The sequence below is a fragment of the Nyctereutes procyonoides genome, unplaced genomic scaffold, assembly GCF_905146905.1.
Source record: "Nyctereutes procyonoides isolate TBG_1078 unplaced genomic scaffold, NYPRO_anot_genome, whole genome shotgun sequence".
NCBI classification, from domain to species: Eukaryota; Metazoa; Chordata; class Mammalia; order Carnivora; family Canidae; genus Nyctereutes; species Nyctereutes procyonoides.
The window spans coordinates 46,905,208-46,924,103 of NW_026575135.1; the positions used below are offsets into that span (position 1 = coordinate 46,905,208).

Genomic DNA, 18,896 nt, shown 5'->3' on the forward strand with positions numbered 1-18,896 from the left:
AATAATGCTGCTGAAAAACAATAAAAACAAAGAGAATATGAACTAAGTTTTCACCAGAAACAATGTAAACTAGAATACAATGGAACAACATCTGAAAACACAAAAAATTCTTTAGAAATACATTTCTAATGAAAACAGTTTGCAAAAAAAAAAAAAAGAAGAAGAAGCCAAGATAAAGATGTTACCAAACCAAACTTAAAATTCAATATTATAAATATAAAACATTCAGATGTTTCTATGCCATAGGAGGGAACAATCTTCCTTCTACTGGGGAGATAATATGGTGTTTCAACATCTTCATCAGCAACCACGCTGAGGCAAGGCTTGTTTACAGTCTTGGTAAGGCTTAGTCTACACAGCCACAGTTTTCAACTAAGAGCCTTTTTTGTATACTCTGTGGGACCATTCCAACCACCAGTGATCCCAAAATCCATGTTTGCTTTCTAAGACTGCTGAAAATTCCACTATCCTGTTTACCTAAATTTTTAGCCTCCCTGCTCAGCAAAATGCCAGTATTCAGCAAAAGTCATGTGAAGAAAACAGGTCATCCCAATTAACTGCCCAAAGCTCTGATTTCTGTCTCTACCATGCCCCTAGTTGCTTTAAACTACATCTGCTCTGCATCCATTACTAGCAAAGTTCCCAGGGCAAAAAGCAACTATAAAAACCAACTAACTGGCTTCTAAAGTTCTTTCCATTCCAGAGTCCTAGGCCCTGTAGTTCTCCTTGCCTCTCTGTTGCCTTCAAACAGATGATAATGATATTCAATCTGGATCTTCTGCAAAAATGCTAATCACTGCCAGCTATTCCATTCTACCTGGAAACACAAACCTTCCATGTACTTCATTAGGTGCTTCAATAAATATCAAAAAAAGTTTCAAAACTAGAATCACTTGTTCACTTATTCACCTATCATTTTAGTTGAATGATTACCACATCCATTTCCTTTGCACAAAGCTGATGAAGCCCTAAGTCAAACACAAAAAAAATTTCCTTCAAGAAATACTATGAATCTAATAAACTGACAACTGTAAAATGCATTATTTTATGTACTACCAAAAAAGAAACTGGCCTGCAATGGGGTAGTCTAAGAAGAACTCCCAAAGTTGGTACTCTAAACGGAAGCCAATGATAATTTTATGAAATTGTAAGAAAGAAAGAAGTTTGGAATGAGGGGTCTAAGAAGGACCTCCAAATAAAGCTAGAATACTATATGGCTCTTGCTCTTCTCACAGTTTAAGATAAGTAAATAAACTACCTTCCTGGTAGAGATAGAAAATAAACAGGTCAAAACAAATACGCCCCCCCCCCAAATGTCTATTTCAATGTTATCACTGGGTACAAGGAGAAAAAGTATCCCAAAAATTGAACTACAAGTTTTGCAGATATGAATTCATACTACCTGTGTGGTCTAAAGAAGCTCAAGCAGAGAATTTTAAGTTAGATGGTACTTGAGGTGCCTAGCAGAAGCAAACTCAAATCTCTGAAAGAACCCAACCTCAGGTGGCTCAGGGCATGATCCTAGGATGGCATCGTGCATTGGGCTCCCCATAGAGAGCCTGCTTCTCCCTCTGTGCCTCTCATAAATAAATAAAATCTTAAAAAACAAAAAACAAAACCAAAAACCCAACCTCAGTTCAATAGTAATTTTAAGATACATTTTGACATGTTAAAAAACAAAAACCAAAACACAAAATCTATCTCAGATTCTGTGAAACACTCTATTTACTGAATACTCATTATAACTAGTGCCTAGAACAGGGCCTGGCACACAACAGCTAACAAAAATCAGGGCATTAACATTTCAGTGGTATTACAGGCAGAATTATGGGTGCCAGAAATGTCTATGTCCTAAGTACGGAAACATGCGAATATTATGTTACACGGCAGAAGGGACTTTGTAGACATGATTAAGTTAATGACCTTGGGGGACGCCTGGGTGGCTCAGTGGTTGAGCATCTGCCTTTAGCTCAGGGCATGATCCCAGGTCCCAGGATCGAGTCCCACACTGGGCTCCCTGCAGAGTCTGCTTCTCTCTCTCATGAATAAATACATCTTAAAAAAAAAAAGTTAATGACCTTGGAATAGGATTATGCATGTAGGCCCAAGATAATTATAAGGGAACTTAAAAAGTAGGAGAGTCAGATATGTAATGTTAAAAAGGGAGGAAGTGGACCATGGGCCAAGGAATTGAGGTACAGCCTCTAAAATCTGAAAAAGTCCAGGAAACAGATTCTCCTTTTGAGTCCCCAAAAAGTAACATCTCTTCTGACACTTTTAGCCTAGCAAAATTCGCACAAGACTTCTGACTTACAAAACTATAAAATAAGTACTACTGTTTAAACCACTAAGTTTGTGGTAATTTATTGCAGCAAGAATAGGAAACACTACAAGTAGGCTAAGAGAGACCAATGTTAGGTGATAATCAATGCCATAAAGAAAAAAAAAGAGTTAAGGAGACAATTCAAGGAATCTATGCTTGGTATGTGCATATATAATTTTATACATCAAGAAAGATGTTTTTTAAAGTGATGTCTGAACAAAGAACTGAGACAAGAGAGAGCAAACCAAATGAGTATCTATGCAGAGAACAAGCAGAGAAATGCAAAGGCTCTGAAGCAGACACAAGCTTATCTACGTGATTAGGTATCACGCGCAGCCAATCTGGTTAAAATACAGTGAGCTTTGATTTATAATTTGATAATGGACATCAGAATTGTGCTGTATAAGAATGTTAAAAATATCACTAAAGAGATTTGATGATAAATGAGTATAGATAAAATTTAGTAAATAAAACCTTATAAAAAAAGGACACTGAATTTTTTTTTAAAAAAAGGACACTGAAAATAAAGTACATCTATAGTTTTAGTTTAAGCTTTAAATTATTTTCTTGTTAAGGTGTACATGTGAATTATTTTCTTGTTAAGGAATTCAAATTCTTATAAATATCTAAACTAGTCTAACTTCATATGGTATTAAATGCAATATGCATCACAATAGTAACTGAACAAAGCATTCTGAAAAATGGATTTAAACTCCAAATTTTTGTTCTGAATTTTCCTCAAAGCTAAAATAGAAACAGAAAATAATACTAAATAGAATTTGATCACTAGACAGGTTAAGCATATTCAGTTTTTGGTACTCACAAATTAAAAATAGAAATGAGCATGAACTTTAACTCCAAGTTCCCTTATCAAATATCCGAGGCCGATTAAAAACCATGTCCTGTATTTACTTCTTACTTTGCACTTTCAATATAGTAGAGAATGTATCCAAGCTGAAGGTTAGTTATCTGTAAAAGCCTAATAAAACTTGTAAGCCTCTGATGGGGCAGATTAAAAAGGCACAAACTAAACTCAGGAATAAAAAAGAGAACATCACAATAAAGACTGCATATTAAAAGATGAAGTTAAATAAACTTATGACAATAAATAAAATTTAGGTAAAATCAAGTTCCTAAAAAATAAAGTTTTATTTTAAGAAACAGATCATTTGAATCGCCCTGTCATCATTACAGAAATTAAATCAATCATAAAAATCCTTCCCACAGGGCAGCTCGGGTGGCTCATCGGTTTAGCGCCTACCTTCAGCCCAGGGCGTGATCCTGGAGACCGGGGATGGAGTCCCACGTCAGGCTCCCTGTGTGGAGCCTGCTTCTCCCTCTGCCTGGGTCTCTGCCTCTCTCTCTCTCTCTCTCTCTCTCTCTCTCTCTCTCTCTCTCTCATGAATAAATAAATAAAATCTTAAAAAAAAAAAAAAAAAGAATCCTTCTCACAAGAAAACTCAGCCCAAGAGCGCTTTTACTGTGTAGCTCTACCAGTTAAGAGGACACAAAACCTCACCAGAAGACAGAGACAGAATATTCATTCTATGTATTTTAATTATTTTTAAAAATCCGAGTAATTTGTGAAGGACAGCTAGATAGGAAAACTAACATGCAAATTTAACTCATTAACACAAATGCAAAAACCCCACAGGAAATTCTGTCAAAGCAAATCAGGACAGTATATCCCCAAAATGCCCATGTCAAATACTATAGTTATTGGTGAAATTTTGAAGTTTATTTCTTAGAGATAAGGGAGAAACATCTTTCAACAATGTAGTAAAGGGCAGCTGGTAAATAAAAAAAAAAAATCAAAAGAAAAGACAAAAATGTTGCAGTTAAAAGATGCTTATTATAAAAATTCCAAAAAAGAACTACATGTAAATTAAAACTAGTAAATCTAGTAAGACTACTAGATCCAAGATCAAAGGTTACTTATGGGGCACCTGGGTGGCTCAGTTGGTTGGGCAGCTGCCTTGGGCTCAGGTTGTGATGATGGGGTCCTGGGATTGAGCCCACAGTCAGGTTCCCTGATTAGCAGGGAGTCTCCTCCTCTTTCTCACTCTGCCCCACCCCTCTCATGCAGAGAGCAAATAAATAAAATATTTAAAAACAAATCAATAAACACAAAGGTTACTTATATATGAGTAACAGAAACAACAAAAAGAAAAATAGTATTTATAGGAACAAGTAGTACCTAAAGTAAAGATAACAGAGTCATAAGATCAGATCTCTGGTGAGTATTAAATAAAATTCTACCATATAATTGCCATCACTCTATTTTGAACCTACAAAAACATTTTATACGGTTCAAGCTAATAAAAATATGATAAAAATACATTAAAGACCTAAATAAATGGAGAAAAAAAGCACATTCCTGGATTAGAGTCATCACAATACGTATTAAATTCCCAATGGTTTTTATATTTAAATTACCATGATGACTTGGAAAGTTCAAATGAAAGCACACAGACCTAAGAAAACAGAACTACTGAAGACCAAGGAACAAAGCCCTGTTCTGTCATTATCATTAAAATGTGGAACTGCTATTAGGATACACAAAATAGACCAGTGCTACAGAAGAGAAATCAGATAGATGCATCATATATACATACTTGATATGAAGTGATATTAAAGACCAGTGAAGGAAAAATGGGCTTTTTAGTAAGTGATGCTAGGAAAAATAATTATCCATACATATCAAGGTAAGTCAACTCCTTACCTCAAAACCTACTTCAAATGGATTAAAGACCTACCAAAGAAAGGCAAAACCACAAAGCTTTTTAAAATACTAATGGAGTATACTTAATGCATTTTGGGTAGGAAAGTTTGTTCCCAGCCCACTCCATGTTTTACTGAGATATAACTGGCATATGCTGTGCAAGTTTAAGGTGTACAACATAATGGTATGATAGATGTATACACTGACAAATGATTACCACAAAAAGTTAACTTCCATAACCTGAGATAGTTATAATTTCTTTTTGTAATGAGAACTTTTAAGACCTACTCTTAGCAAATACATAATATAGCTAACTATAGTCACCATGCTGTACATTATGTCCCTGGAACTGTAAGTTTGTGCCTTTTGACCACCTTCACCCATTTCCCCCACCTCCTACTCAAACTCCAAAAGGTTTAAGTCACAGAATGCAGAAGCATCAGGTGGAATAATCTGATAAACTACTTAAAATTAAGACTATTATTCAAAACATGAGAAAAAGCTTAAAAGTGAATTTTTTCTCTACACATAACTGAAATGGTCAAGTCTCCACAATCAGAACTCCTAAAAAAAAAAAAAAGTCAGTAATACAGACTAACAAAACATTAATGTCTGGAACAGGGTCCTTTACAAAAGATATCTAAATTGCCAATAAACATAAGGCTATCAATCTCATTAGTTGTCAAGGAAATGCAAATCAAAACCATAATGACATACTATTTTATTATACAGCCCCCTGCCTAGCAAAAATTCAAGTCTGACAAAGTGTGAGGAGAATGCAGAGCAATGGGACCTCTAATATTGCTGTAGATGTGTAATCTGATACAGCCACTTAAATATTTGGGTCACATCTATTCAAGTCAAAGATAGGCAGGTTCTACAACCTAGCAATTCTACTTCTAGGCAAGATACACTCTACAAAAACTAATGCACATAAGCACCAGAACACAGTAGGATGTTACAACAGCACAGTTTGTAACAACCCCAAACTATCAACAGCAGAATACATTTAGACCTTCATTCTGATTATTCACCCCCTCTTTCCAGTAAAGACAAAATATTTCTAATCATGAAAAAAAAAATCATATCCATAGCCACATGCCACACTTGCTCCTTTTTAGCTCTTATGTTCCTAACATTTGCTTCATCTCAGATTTGTTATACTATATCCATTGTTTAACATATATTCCATATTATCTGATCCAATTATATATCTATCCAATATATACTATATACAACATAATAATCCTGTTAATCAGAATGTGACAAGAATGTGAGTGTGGCTGCTTCATATATAGACATATACATACACACCCACACACCTGCCAGAGTAATTCTAGAATCACTAATGCTCCACAAAAATGTACTAAGAATTCGTTTCAAAAAAAAGAGCAAAGCACAAAATACATATACGACATTGTTTGAATATTATGAATATTATAAGAACTAGAAACAGTTTAACAAACTTTAAAAAAATTAGTGATTATTCATCCAATGAACTCTATTCAAAAGAACTAGACATAGATAGTGGTAATTTTTTCCTATGAGTAAAAAAGTACATGTGAAACAATGCACAGTACACTTCGTCACTTGAGGGAAACACCAAAATATTTCTTAAAGAATTAATGATGGAAATAGTGAAGCAGTTTGGCATTTGGGTAACATTTTACATTTTGAATTCTCTTTATTAAGCTTGTTAAATTCTGTAAACTGAAGAAAATTACTGTGAAGGAAAATTTCAGCTAGTCTTACAAGTACAGCAGAGAGCTGGTAAGGTTGATATTCACTATTTCACCAACATAGATTTTCATACAACCACAGCTATTGAATGCTTTTGTATATTACCTTTAAGAATCCTGTGAGGTAAACAAGGATTTCTCAAATATTCAATTATTTCCATGATGCTTTCAAATAATATCTCCAGCCTTAAAGTAGTGATGGACATTTAAGGGACATTCCCAATAAAAAAGAAAAAAAATCTCAATTTATATTAAAAGGTTCTCCTTTAGTATATAAATTTCTAACTTGCATAGATTTTTTCCCTAAAGAACATTTGTGTAATACCTAAAAATTATATTCACTGATTACTTCAGTAGCTAAAGGGCATAGTGTAAGTAATCTTACCCTAAGATAATATTCACACGAAGTTCTTTTTTGGTCCTTGAGATTGTCTTCAATGCAGTAATTTCTGCATCAAACCAAAATCCTCTATTACCAGGATTTTCTACAGAGTAATTAACCATTACCACATCACCGACATTTAGTTCATTCCATTTCAAATTGGTTCTAGCTCGTGGTCGAAGATCTTTGACATTTATTTCTACAGTGCCACTTTCTGGATATCTGAGGAAAGAAAAAGAGAAGAATCAGAGAATGCTGTTTATGATTACTACCAAAGACTAGAAGTATACACAACATATATTTTTTCATGATTTTAACTGCCAAAATAAACAGTTCTTGCTAACATTTTAGTAAGACATTCTTTGCCAGCTTGAGGGGTACAGGCTGGGGTAGGTAAAAAACCCCAAGCTCTTCTGCTCCATTTTCTTAACCTAAGCTTAAAAATTACTTTAACAGGACTAGACACTGAACTGTTCTTGAACTTGGGAGTCAGTTCACAGTGATCAGCTGTTTGTTTTACATATAATAAAAACATGAACTTAGTACATTTCAGTATGTTTCAACAGCCTCCATTTTTCCAGGAGGCGGCAAAATTCTAGTTCTTACATGTAGCCTAGTAATGCCCCCCCCCCCAAAACAATGGAACCATGTGAAATAATTCTAGCAGGATCTTGACTCTGTGCTTCTTTAAGCTTAACTTAAACTGAAACCTTATCTGAACCCAAACCTTTAGAAGTTTCCTGAATTTTAGGCCTAACTTCTGGTATCAACAAGCCAAAGACAGCAATGTAACAGTCCACATTGGATCCTAAAAAATTAAGACCGGTCACCTTTATGTATTGCTTGGTAGTAGGGAAACAAAGAGAGGAGCAGGAGTAGTGTCTGGTTCCTACTCTTGGAAAGCTCAATCTGTTGGGGTAGGCCAAACTACTATAATGGTGTTTCTTAAGGTATGGGCCCCAGACCAGCAATCAACATCACCTAGGAAGATGTTACAAATGCAAACTCTTGGGCTCCACTTTGGATCTAATGAGTCAGATAATCTGGGAATAAGACCCAACAATTGATTTTCATAAATCCTGTCAGTAATTGAAAAGTACATTCAAGTTTGATAAACCTAGTGTGAATAAGTATCATATCCTAGTGTGACAGTATCAAGGTAGAAACTAAGAGAAAAGACCATTAACCCTTAACTGAGAGGCCTGCTCAAAATTTAAGTGGGCCCGAAGTCGGAAGCAACTCTAACAGGGAAAGCCTTGGCCCTTCTGAAGAAACCAAGTACTATGCAGCAAGTCTAGGACTCTCACAGTATACCCAACTCATTTGGAGTAAATGGGTATAAATTCTGGGTGGGATCTTTAGTTAATCATCCAATTTAACAGAATCTCTTCATTTTTTAGCTAATTGAAAAAAAATCTCAGGATTAGCAAAGGATGTCAGAGTGGATCTTGTCCATTTGCCTTCTTAGTGCCATAATTCCCTTTTACAAGCTTTCCAAATAAGCATGTAACCTCTGCTTGGACAGTGATAAGAGGGCAGTTTTAATCCTAAGAAACGCCATTCTATCTTCATAAATACTCTGACATAGCAAAGAGAAGATACTTGACACTGGATCAAACATAAGCTTTGGAACTCATTTTATGCCTAAGTTCCATGAAGAAATCTACACTCTGTCCACAAAAGACCTAATACTGGACAGTCTAAATGCCCCTGCCACCCTCAATATTTTTTTTTAAAGATTTATTTATTCATGACAGAGAGAGAGAGAGGCAGAGACACAGGCAGAGGGAGAAGCAGGCTCCATGCAGGAGGCCTGATGTGGGACTCGATCCCGGGTCTCCAGGATCACACCCCGGGCCGAAGGCGGTGCTAAACCTCTGAGCCATCAGGGCTGCCCTCAATATTCTCTTAAAACAGATTTCCTTCAACTTCTATAAAAAGGTTTTGAGTCCTTTATCATCCTGGTATCTTCACTGGCTGGGTTTAAATTCCCATTTTGGCTTATTAATGAGTATCCTTGGGAAAACTATCTTTATAAACCTCCATCATGTGTAAAATGTACCTTAATGACAACTGTATCACACGTGGTTGTTTCAAGAACTAAAAGGAGAAGACTTGTTAAGTGCTTAAAACAGTACATAATGGGTTAAACATCAGTTAATATTTTGTCATTATCCCACAGAAATAATCCTAAAGAAACTGACAAGTACAAAAATCACGTCTATGGTTCTGTTCTTCTCCCATTTCAATCTCATTTTCTACGGTCAAACCTAAATTGGGAAGTCTCTAGCCTAACACTTGGGGTTTATACACTTAACGTTGTTTCATTCTGGTTTGGTCACAAAAATAACCAACATTTCTCCTCATCTGTAAAATGAAGTTAGATTACTTCTTTTTTTTTTTTAAGGACTTCTCTAATTTTGAAGTTTGTGAATTTGTTTCCTGCTTCAATATTCTTAAAACCACATAGGATAGAAAACTTTTTAAAGGGAGATTCTTTTCTCAGCCATAATGTGAAAATTATATTTTGACATTATGACATTATGTATTTCTGTATTTTTAATAGAGTAAGAAAGCATATTTCAATGGCAAAAAACCTCCACAAAACTCTATTTGCCTAAGTTTGTCAAAACTAGATACCAAGGAAATATTTTAAACAAAGTAGAAATCTTGACCCAAGTCTCAAAATTGTATATAAAAATCATGTTCATCAGAGATAAGGCAAAATAAATCAACCTTTACATCAGAGCAAGAGAATTTAAGCTATATATGCCCTGGAAATAAATTTGTAAAATTTCATAACGTAATTATATTTACATATACTCTGTATGTATAAACTAGTCTATAAGAGGTAACTCATGAAAATGAAGCATATGTTTCCTAATTCCAGCCAAAAATATGTTAAGTCAATGCATTGTATAAAAACAAACATGGAAGGAGTACATAAAACTCTTACCAAAGTCAAGAACATGCCAAGTGCTCAAATATCATTACTCTTTTCCTGGGCATCTTTATCTACAGACATCTTAACACACATAGAATGGGAATACAAAGCTCCACTATAACCCCTTTCCTTCAGATTCATATATCCAACTACATTCCTAACAGATATTCCTCCTTATGCTGTGCCTTTTAACACTTCTTTAACACTAAACTATAACCCCTTAATGAAGGCCTGCATTTCTCTAAGCCTACCTGACATAAAAGCATAACATAGCTCCATCTTTAGGATCACATCTTAAATCTACATCACACTTTTGCTGAAGTCTAAGACACAGACCTACTTAAAAGTATTTTGTGAAGTTTGATAATTGTCTGTTCATAAATTGAGGGAAAACAAGTATTCTCATACCGTTGATGGGAATACAAAGTAGTACCAACCCCCTGTAGAGAGGAATTTAGCAATAGCCAGCAAAATTTCCTATGTTTACCTTTTGATCCGGGAATTCCATTTCTAGGAATCCATCCCAAACATTAAACAAAAATCCCCTTGGAGGGACACATACACAAATCTATTTATAGCTATATTATCTGTAACAGGACTACAAACAATCAAATGTCTATAGTAGAAAACCACTTGAAATAGCATATGGTAGAATTATATAATGGAATATTATGCTCATTAAAAAGGCACAGAATACCCACAATGGAGTTATATGGAGAGATATGGAGATAAAAAGCAAGATGTTGTGTTCATAGTGTGCTACTTCCTAGTGTGTGTGTAAATACAAATATATATTTGTATACATACACATACAGATGTGAATATACACAATTATGTTTTTAAAAACAGAAGGATAAACCAAAACTAATAATAGTTACCATAAAAAAAGAGATAGAAAAAACCATGACGACATTCTATTTCTCTTCATGTATCTTGCATGGAGATTTACCTACAGAAACATGCAATACTTTTTGTAATTACAAAGCAAAACTTAAAAAATCTAAGAAACCCCTAAAAATCAGAAGCATAGTGACTTAACTACATAGGGACAAACCATTACAAGTGACTTAAAAACACTAGGTTAACAATACATCCCAAGTAGGGTTATTTTCTAAGGACCCAAAGTAAAAAAGCCACCTTTTCAGTAATCATATTGTTTGCAATGTAACTACTGCCTAGTCTGAAACTACAATGAGTAGGATAAGGCAAATCGATGTTATTAGGAACTATGATTTTTGAGAAAAAAATAAATGGAAGATTAAAGAGATTAAATTATCACTCAATTTCATTGGAAGTATCAATATAAACCTATGGTATATTTAAGTATTTCCTGGTTGGGTCCAATGAGAAGACCTAGAAACATGACTAAACAAGTATCTATGAGCAGCCCAAATTATGTGCTCTAAATACCATCTCTAAGAAGAACTAGAGTTCCGTGAAGAAATGGCTGAATCCATGTCTGTGCAGGAAATAGAAGGGCTCAGGACATCTTGCTATACCTGAATGCAAAGAAGCCCCCAAGAACAGTAATGTCAAGTTCAACTTGAAGGAGCCTCCACAGGCCAGAGATGGGACAATTTGGGCACCAAGAACTTTAAAACATGTGTTAAAAATCTATTAGTTCAAAATAATGGATCTAGGTAAAGATTAATGGCTGTCAAACCATTAAAAGCTAATAGCATATTTCACAAGAAGCAGGTATTATGTGCCTTCCCATATTACACAATATGTAAACACCGTCTCTCAACTAGTCTTATCAAATAAAGAATTTGAATGCAATCAAACCTCTAGATAGAAGTATAAGCTTTCAGGAAACTAACATTAACAGAGGAAAAGTTAAATACTACTATGGGGATGTAATCAATAAAGCCCAGACTCTGGGAAAACTGAATAAACTGTCACTTGCCTTGTATAGATAAACTTTTTCCCTCTTTGCTGATTTAAGTCTCAACTTACAGATTTTACTCATCTATTAAAAGCAATGGGTAGATCTTGGTTTTGATCCTTATTTGGACAACTTGAATATATTTTTTGAAAAGACAAGCCTATGGACAGGTTATTTGATATTTATGAATCATTAAGAATTTTATGCGGGATTTGTTTGTTAGGATCTCTAAAACCATCTCCAGGCTCAGTGATTTACTTGGGAAACTCAAAGGGCTCTTTTTCATAGGACAGCATGTGGTTATTTTCACAGCTATGACTTACTACAGTGAAAGGATACAAAACAAAAAACAGCAAAGGAAAAAGGTGCATAGAGTAAAAATCAGAGGAAACCAAGTACAAGCTCAGAATCCTCTCCCAGGAGTCACACAAAATATGTTTAAATCCTCCAGCAACAAATTTTGACAACATATGTGAAATATTATCTACCAGGGATGTTCAGTAAAGAATACATGGTTTTTATTAGGGGGTGACCACATATGCACTCCTCAAAGCAGGTGTTCAGCATAAACCATACTGTTTGCAGGTCAGGTACAGTGAGTGGTTTTTTTTTTTTTTAAGTCAAGAAATGATGAGAATCTTCCTGAAAGGTAAGTTCGCAAACATGAGCCAAAGGTCCACTGTGCAGACTTTTCAAAGAAAATCAGCCGGAGATCTGAAATGTTCTTTTCTTACATACTTTAGAAAAAGAGTCCTTTTGGCTATTTTGTCAGTTGAATGCTCTGAAAGGTTATGATGAAGGTGAACCTATAAAAGATAGGGAGAAAGAGTAGGACTAGGTAGCAAAAGCCCTTAGACTATGTTCGTCTGCCACTTTGAAAGAAGAAAGGAGAGCTGGGCAAGAAAAGCATCAGACTGTGGTACAACTCTGACGAAGTCTTGACCAGTCCAATGGTGAGCTCCAGTACAGAAACTGACCATAGGGATCCCACAGTGGGCAGAAATGGCCAGGCCACACTTGCTCACTGGTTGGAGGATGCCAGGAAAGTGTGGTCTTGGCTCAAACACTGTGGCAAGTCTCCAAAGAGCTGTTGCTAAAAGTTTTCAGCTAATTGTATTCATTCCTTGCAGGTGGTCAAGTTTTGTTTTTTTTTTTTTCCCCTTTCCTTGAAGGGAGGAGGAGTGCACCCACCATAGCTACTTAGGCCATTTACTGGTTGAAATGAGCTAAGGTTTGGGACTTGCTTCAAAATAATCCAGCGGTGCTTGGGGATGCTGGTTTAAACAAGACTGGCCAGTAATTCATAATGGTTGAAGCTAGGATGGATTCATTATACTGTTCTCTCAACCTCTGAATAAATTTAAAGCTTTCTATAATAATAGTGTTTTGTAGTTCAAGTTAAAATCCAAACAAAAGGCTCATCCCTTTTCAGTTTTCCCATATATGTACAAAATTCAGAAAGTTAACACTCAAGCCTTACAATGAGGACAAGCAGTCTCCTGCCCCAGCCCACCATATTCTTGGCTCGTATTCCCCGAATGCAACCATTTTCAATTGTTAGCTATTGCTTTTATTTACATCTGTATTTTAAAGTAACACACTTATACTTTGTATTTTACTTTATTATTCTACCCATCCCTCATGTACAGTTCATTTGTCTCCATTCTCCTCTTCCTTTTAATTGGTAACACATGGCCCTGCTTTAAGTGTTCACATATTAACAACAACTCTTAGGATAGAAGTGCTATTCTACCTCCCATTTTGCAGATGAAGCACAGGTTTTTATTGGAAAGGAGGACCAGAGACATGATTCAAACTGATTATCTGGCTCTAAACCCATATTCCTGCAAGGACAAACTTTTTCCTGCTCTTACGCACATTATACAAACTTCATAAACTTTTTTTTTGGGGGGGGGGTTTACAGTTAAAAAAATGGTGATTAAGTAGAAATCACAGGTAAATAAAAAGTATGCTTTAATTAATACCTGTCCTTTCTTCCACAGCTTTGATTTCCATTGAATGCTTAACTGTTCTGCATCATTATTTTATCTCCATTCTGCCATGGTTGTTAAACTCCAAGGCATCCAGACATTTCAGGCATTCAACCAATCTTTTGGGCTTCAAAACATCTTTTAGAGACCACATTCTAATCTGGACAGCTTGCTCTGTAGACCTAGACCTTTCCACAGCTTCATGCTGGGATCTCCTTCCATTATTTCCTGTTTTCCTGAATGCCACTGTCTCCCTCTTTCTTGGTTTAAAATCTGAGTAGGGTAGGAGTGATTAAAATGATCTTGCATATAAATTAATCAATCCTTTTGTTCTCAGTTTTATTCCATAAAGGCCTGAGCCTACCAAAGGTTCTTCAATGCCAGTTCAGTTGTTTGTTGTTGGCTTTTCATCCTTAGGTTCCAGTTTTCTCTGGCCTGCTAAGTTATGTATCATTTACCCATTAGCTTCTTACCTTCCAAGTCTGTTGCTTTCTTTTTTGTGTCTTTTACTCCTATCCCATTTTTTATCCTTGGGGGTTTATGCATTGATTCTTTTACTGTCTTCTAGAAGGGTTTAAGAATGAGTGGAGACAGGCATCTTAATCTGCCATGTTTAAGTGAAAGTCTTTGTATTCACTTTTAGTTTCACTTCTTACTTACTATGTACCTCCTACGTTCCAGCCATAGTAATCTATCTACCCTCAGGTAACCCTGTTATTTCCTACTTTTTATCCTTGGAATAATTGGAATTAAATTTTTTAGAATTGGAATTAAAATCTTAAAATTAAATTGGAATTAAAAATTTTAGAGTACTACTCTGCTATTCTCCTTCAAGAATATAGAAGTTATCTCCTCTGCTTAGAGCCCTGGGTACTCTCAAAGCAAGGGGTGCATGTTTCTATCACAGTTAAACTATAAAACAGCAAGTTTTCATTGAGGAACAGGTACTATGTTCACACTTTGATGTGGCTAGGATATACCAAGGCCTACAAATGTTTTGGAAGCACATAACTCATTAAATAGAAAAGTCTTTTAAATAGCTAAGGCTGGGATCCCTGGGTGGCGCAGCGGTTTGGCGCCTGCCTTTGGCCCAGGGCGCGATCCTGGAGACCCAGGATCGAATCCCACGTCGGGCTCCCGGTGCATGGAGCCTGCTTCTCCCTCTGCCTGTGTCTCTGCCTGCCTCTCTCTCTCTCTCTCTCTCTCTCTCTCTCTCTGTGACTATCATTAAAAAAAAAAAGAGCTAAGGCTTTTAATCAACTATAATAAACTATGACCACTTGGGATGTCTGGGTGGCTCAGGGTTGAGCATCTGCCTTTGGCTCGGGTCGTGATCCTGGGGTCCTGGGATTGAGTCCCACTTTAGGCTCCCTGCATAGAGCCTGCTTCTCCCTCTGCCTATGCCTCTGTCTCTCTCTCATCTCTCATGAATAAATAAAATCTTAAAAAAAAAAAAAACTATGACTACTAGATTTCAAAAAGATTCTCTTAATTTTGTTGTATCTCCTCTTCATCCTTGAGCTAGATAGTTAAATAGGATCACAGAATTCAATGAAGAGCTAAATAAGGACTTTTTAGATTGTTCTTGATCTTCTTAAAAACAAAAAACCCGGGATCCCTGGGTGGCGCAGCGGTTTGGCGCCTGCCTTTGGCCCAGGGCGCGATCCTGGAGACCTGGGATCGAATCCCACATCAGGCTCCCAGTGGAGCCTGCTTCTCCCTCTGCCTGTGTCTCTGACTCTCTCTCTCTCTCCTCTCTCTCTCTGCTCGACTATCATAAAAAAAAACAACAAAAAAAACAACCCTGTAGTCAGTTCAACTCTTAATTATGCCAGTACTCAATTTAAGTATAGGCAGTCCCCATAGTATTCTCCCCGCTTCCTCTGAGGTCCGATGTATGGCTGAAGACAACCTCTGCAAATGGGTCCAAGCAACTAACTTCTTTCACAGCATTTGTACTAAGCAAAACTGTGTAGACTATTTGAAATATCTCGCGAAGTGCTAGAACCTTGACCAACTTCTAAAACAGACCTCAAGGTAACCTCAAACTGAAACACAGAGGAAGGAATCTAACAAGGCCTACTTTACCTATATGGTGCTAAGGGCCAATTCTATAACCCATGAAGTATGAAGCTAGGGTCCTTCTTTCTCTTGTACTACATGACTTCCTATTCTCAGAACTGAAAGTCAAGGTTATTTTAATATAAATTATTCTAGTGAGCTACTTTACTTTGCATCCTTTAGAGTTTGGACCACTCAGATAAGCCTTAATCTCCAAGCTTATTGTTGATTCACTCTATAGTACACTTGCAACTAATAACATTGTATGTTAACTATATTGGAATTAAAATTTTTAAAAACCCCTAAGCTTAAGTTTTCTCAGTAACATTTTCATCACTAAAAATATTTGGATATCTTTCAGAGCTATCCTTTGGAGTACATGCTTTTGATTATTCTCATCTATGTGACATCTTAGCAAAAGCCAACTGTTTTCAATCGACAAAACTATCAATCATCAAGTACAGCCTGGGTAGTTAAATTTCAGGGAAATTAAGCATTCCTCAAAAATAGGTTTAACATAAATAGTAAGCTACATTTCCTTGGATGTCTTGCAGGCTAACACTAATATTAGACTCAAACTGTATTAAGCATAGTAATATCACTGAAACCTTCCTGCAAAACATGGCTTCCTGGAGCTAATATGCTTAAATAAGAACACCATTCACCTAGAGGCATGTTCTAATTTAGCAAATTTTTAATGTTATACTACGTTCAAAAAGCATTTATTCTAATAGATAACACTGCTAAGTTTCACATCTTAAATGTAAAGCATACTCACAGACAATTTATAACTGCTTGAAGTAGGGCTTTACATATTACATGGAAATCTCATTTGTATAACCCATTAACAATGGTAGACAACCATTTTAGTAATGTAAACAACATAATTATGCGAAGAAATACCTATGCCAAAGATAAAACTCTATTTAGGAATACTTACCAGCTTGGTTTTATTAATAAATGAAATGTAGAAAATTTGATTCTATTACTGGGTACTTTAAGGTTATTAGGAAAAAAAAATAGGTCAAGTAGATATTTACAGATGAGGAAGTCAAAGCTGTAAGAGTTCAAACAAAACAAAAAACTTACCAATAAACCTAGAATCAAACCAAATTCTGATTCTAATGCCTGTACTGTAAAAGAATTACCATTCTAAATACTTAACAGATCTCTGGAGGGTACCTATTTGAAAAGCAGATTCCTGGGCCCTACTGCAGGCTCACTCTAAGCTGAAGTAGAGGTTTGGTGTCCCTCTGGAATCTACATTTTAAATACCTTTCCCCAGAGCATCTGCTGACCAACCTTCTGAGAAACACTAACATAAAGGGATGATATACAAATTTGAAAAGGTGAAATTAACCTGAAAAGTCATTCTTCTAAGCACTAAGTGATCTTAGAATAAAATACAAGAGCAACGATAAAGTCAGAGACCTAACTTCTTATGCCCTCCTTTTGATTATAATCTATTCAGAATGTGGCATGTCAGAGAACGTTGGAGGAAATATTTGAAGTCTTTGATAAATATATTAGTAATAGTCAAGTACTAATGGGGCAGACCAGTTGCTGCACATGAGTTCTAAAACTAAACCTCTCATTCTTGCTCTCTATACTTAAAAATAATCAACAGTACACTGATTTGATTAAAGAAAAATCTCCTACTTTCCCTCCCATCAAAAACCAGAAATTCTATTTTGACATTGCTTTTAAAGTATTTCTGGGAGTCCTTCAGAAATAGATCACTACACATCAATCCAGTCAAGTAAATCAGTTTTGTTAGTTTACAAAAAAACTACTTTAATCTAAAAATACCACTTGATTCAGAATTGGCTGACTTCTATATGCAATAATTAAGGCTACTCAAAGACATGCAACACAGGCTGAGAATAGCTTGAAAAATCTTAAAGGATGCTGAAAGCAATGACAACATTATACTAAGATACTTGCCAGATTAGCTTTTAATTATAGCCTAGCATAAGTTACCTTCCAAGTCCTAAATGATGCTATGACATTTCCATTTGATCTCAATGCCCTGGTAGAACCCTGACACTGTTAAAAGCAGCTTAACCTATTTGATTTAAAAAGTCTTAACACTGGGATGCCTGGGTGACTCAGTGGTTGAGTGCCTCCCTTTGGCTCAGGGATGATCCCCAGGTCCTGGGATAGAGTCCCACATCAGGAGCCTGCTTCTCCCTCTGCCTGTGTCTCTGCCTCTCTCTGTGTCTCTCATGAATAAATAAATAAAATCTTAAAAAAAAAGTCGTAACACTAACGAACTACGGATTCTCCCCACAGAAAAGGGGCACACAGGCATGTATGGACAAGTAAAGAACCTTTGGTTCAAGGTATCTGTTCTGCTAAAGCCATCATTAACTGCAGAGAGAAAAAAAATTAATTATGTAAACCACCTTATATGCTAAAGATATTTTACTATATTTTATAAGCATGCTTCTCTCAAAATTATAGTATGGTAGAATGGTTGCAAGTATGTGCTTTCATGAACTGGGGTCTACCACTTACTAGCTGACCACCATCAGGCAAGTTAGAACCTCTAAATCTCAGTTCTTTCCACTTAACACATAAAAAAAGTACCTACACTTCACTGAGTTTTTATGAGGATTACATAAAACAATCTAGGTAAAGTACTTGCTAAAATAACACTCTCAGGCACTGTACAAGAGGATTATTAAGCTACTATACTTTAAAAATACTTTGGAATTATTAAAAGTCAAAACAAAAAAGAACATTTGTTTCTGAGGTAAACTGACATTTCTATTTTAAATGGGAACACCACAGAGCATGAAAACTCTGAGCAACCATTTACTCATGTTTAAAGATTTCAACTTTGCCTA

General features: G+C 35.8%; 1 protein-coding gene across 1 annotated transcript in view; it reads right to left on the reverse strand.

Annotated features, from left to right (window-relative positions):
* The window catches only part of UHRF2 (ubiquitin like with PHD and ring finger domains 2), a 77,060-nt gene that overhangs the window by 34,235 nt on the left and 23,929 nt on the right, over positions 1-18,896 (reverse strand). Inside the window, exon 4 of the mRNA XM_055302327.1 lies at positions 7,170-7,388. Coding sequence (XP_055158302.1) covers positions 7,170-7,388 — 219 coding nt within the window. The remainder of the gene's footprint in view (positions 1-7,169; positions 7,389-18,896) is intronic.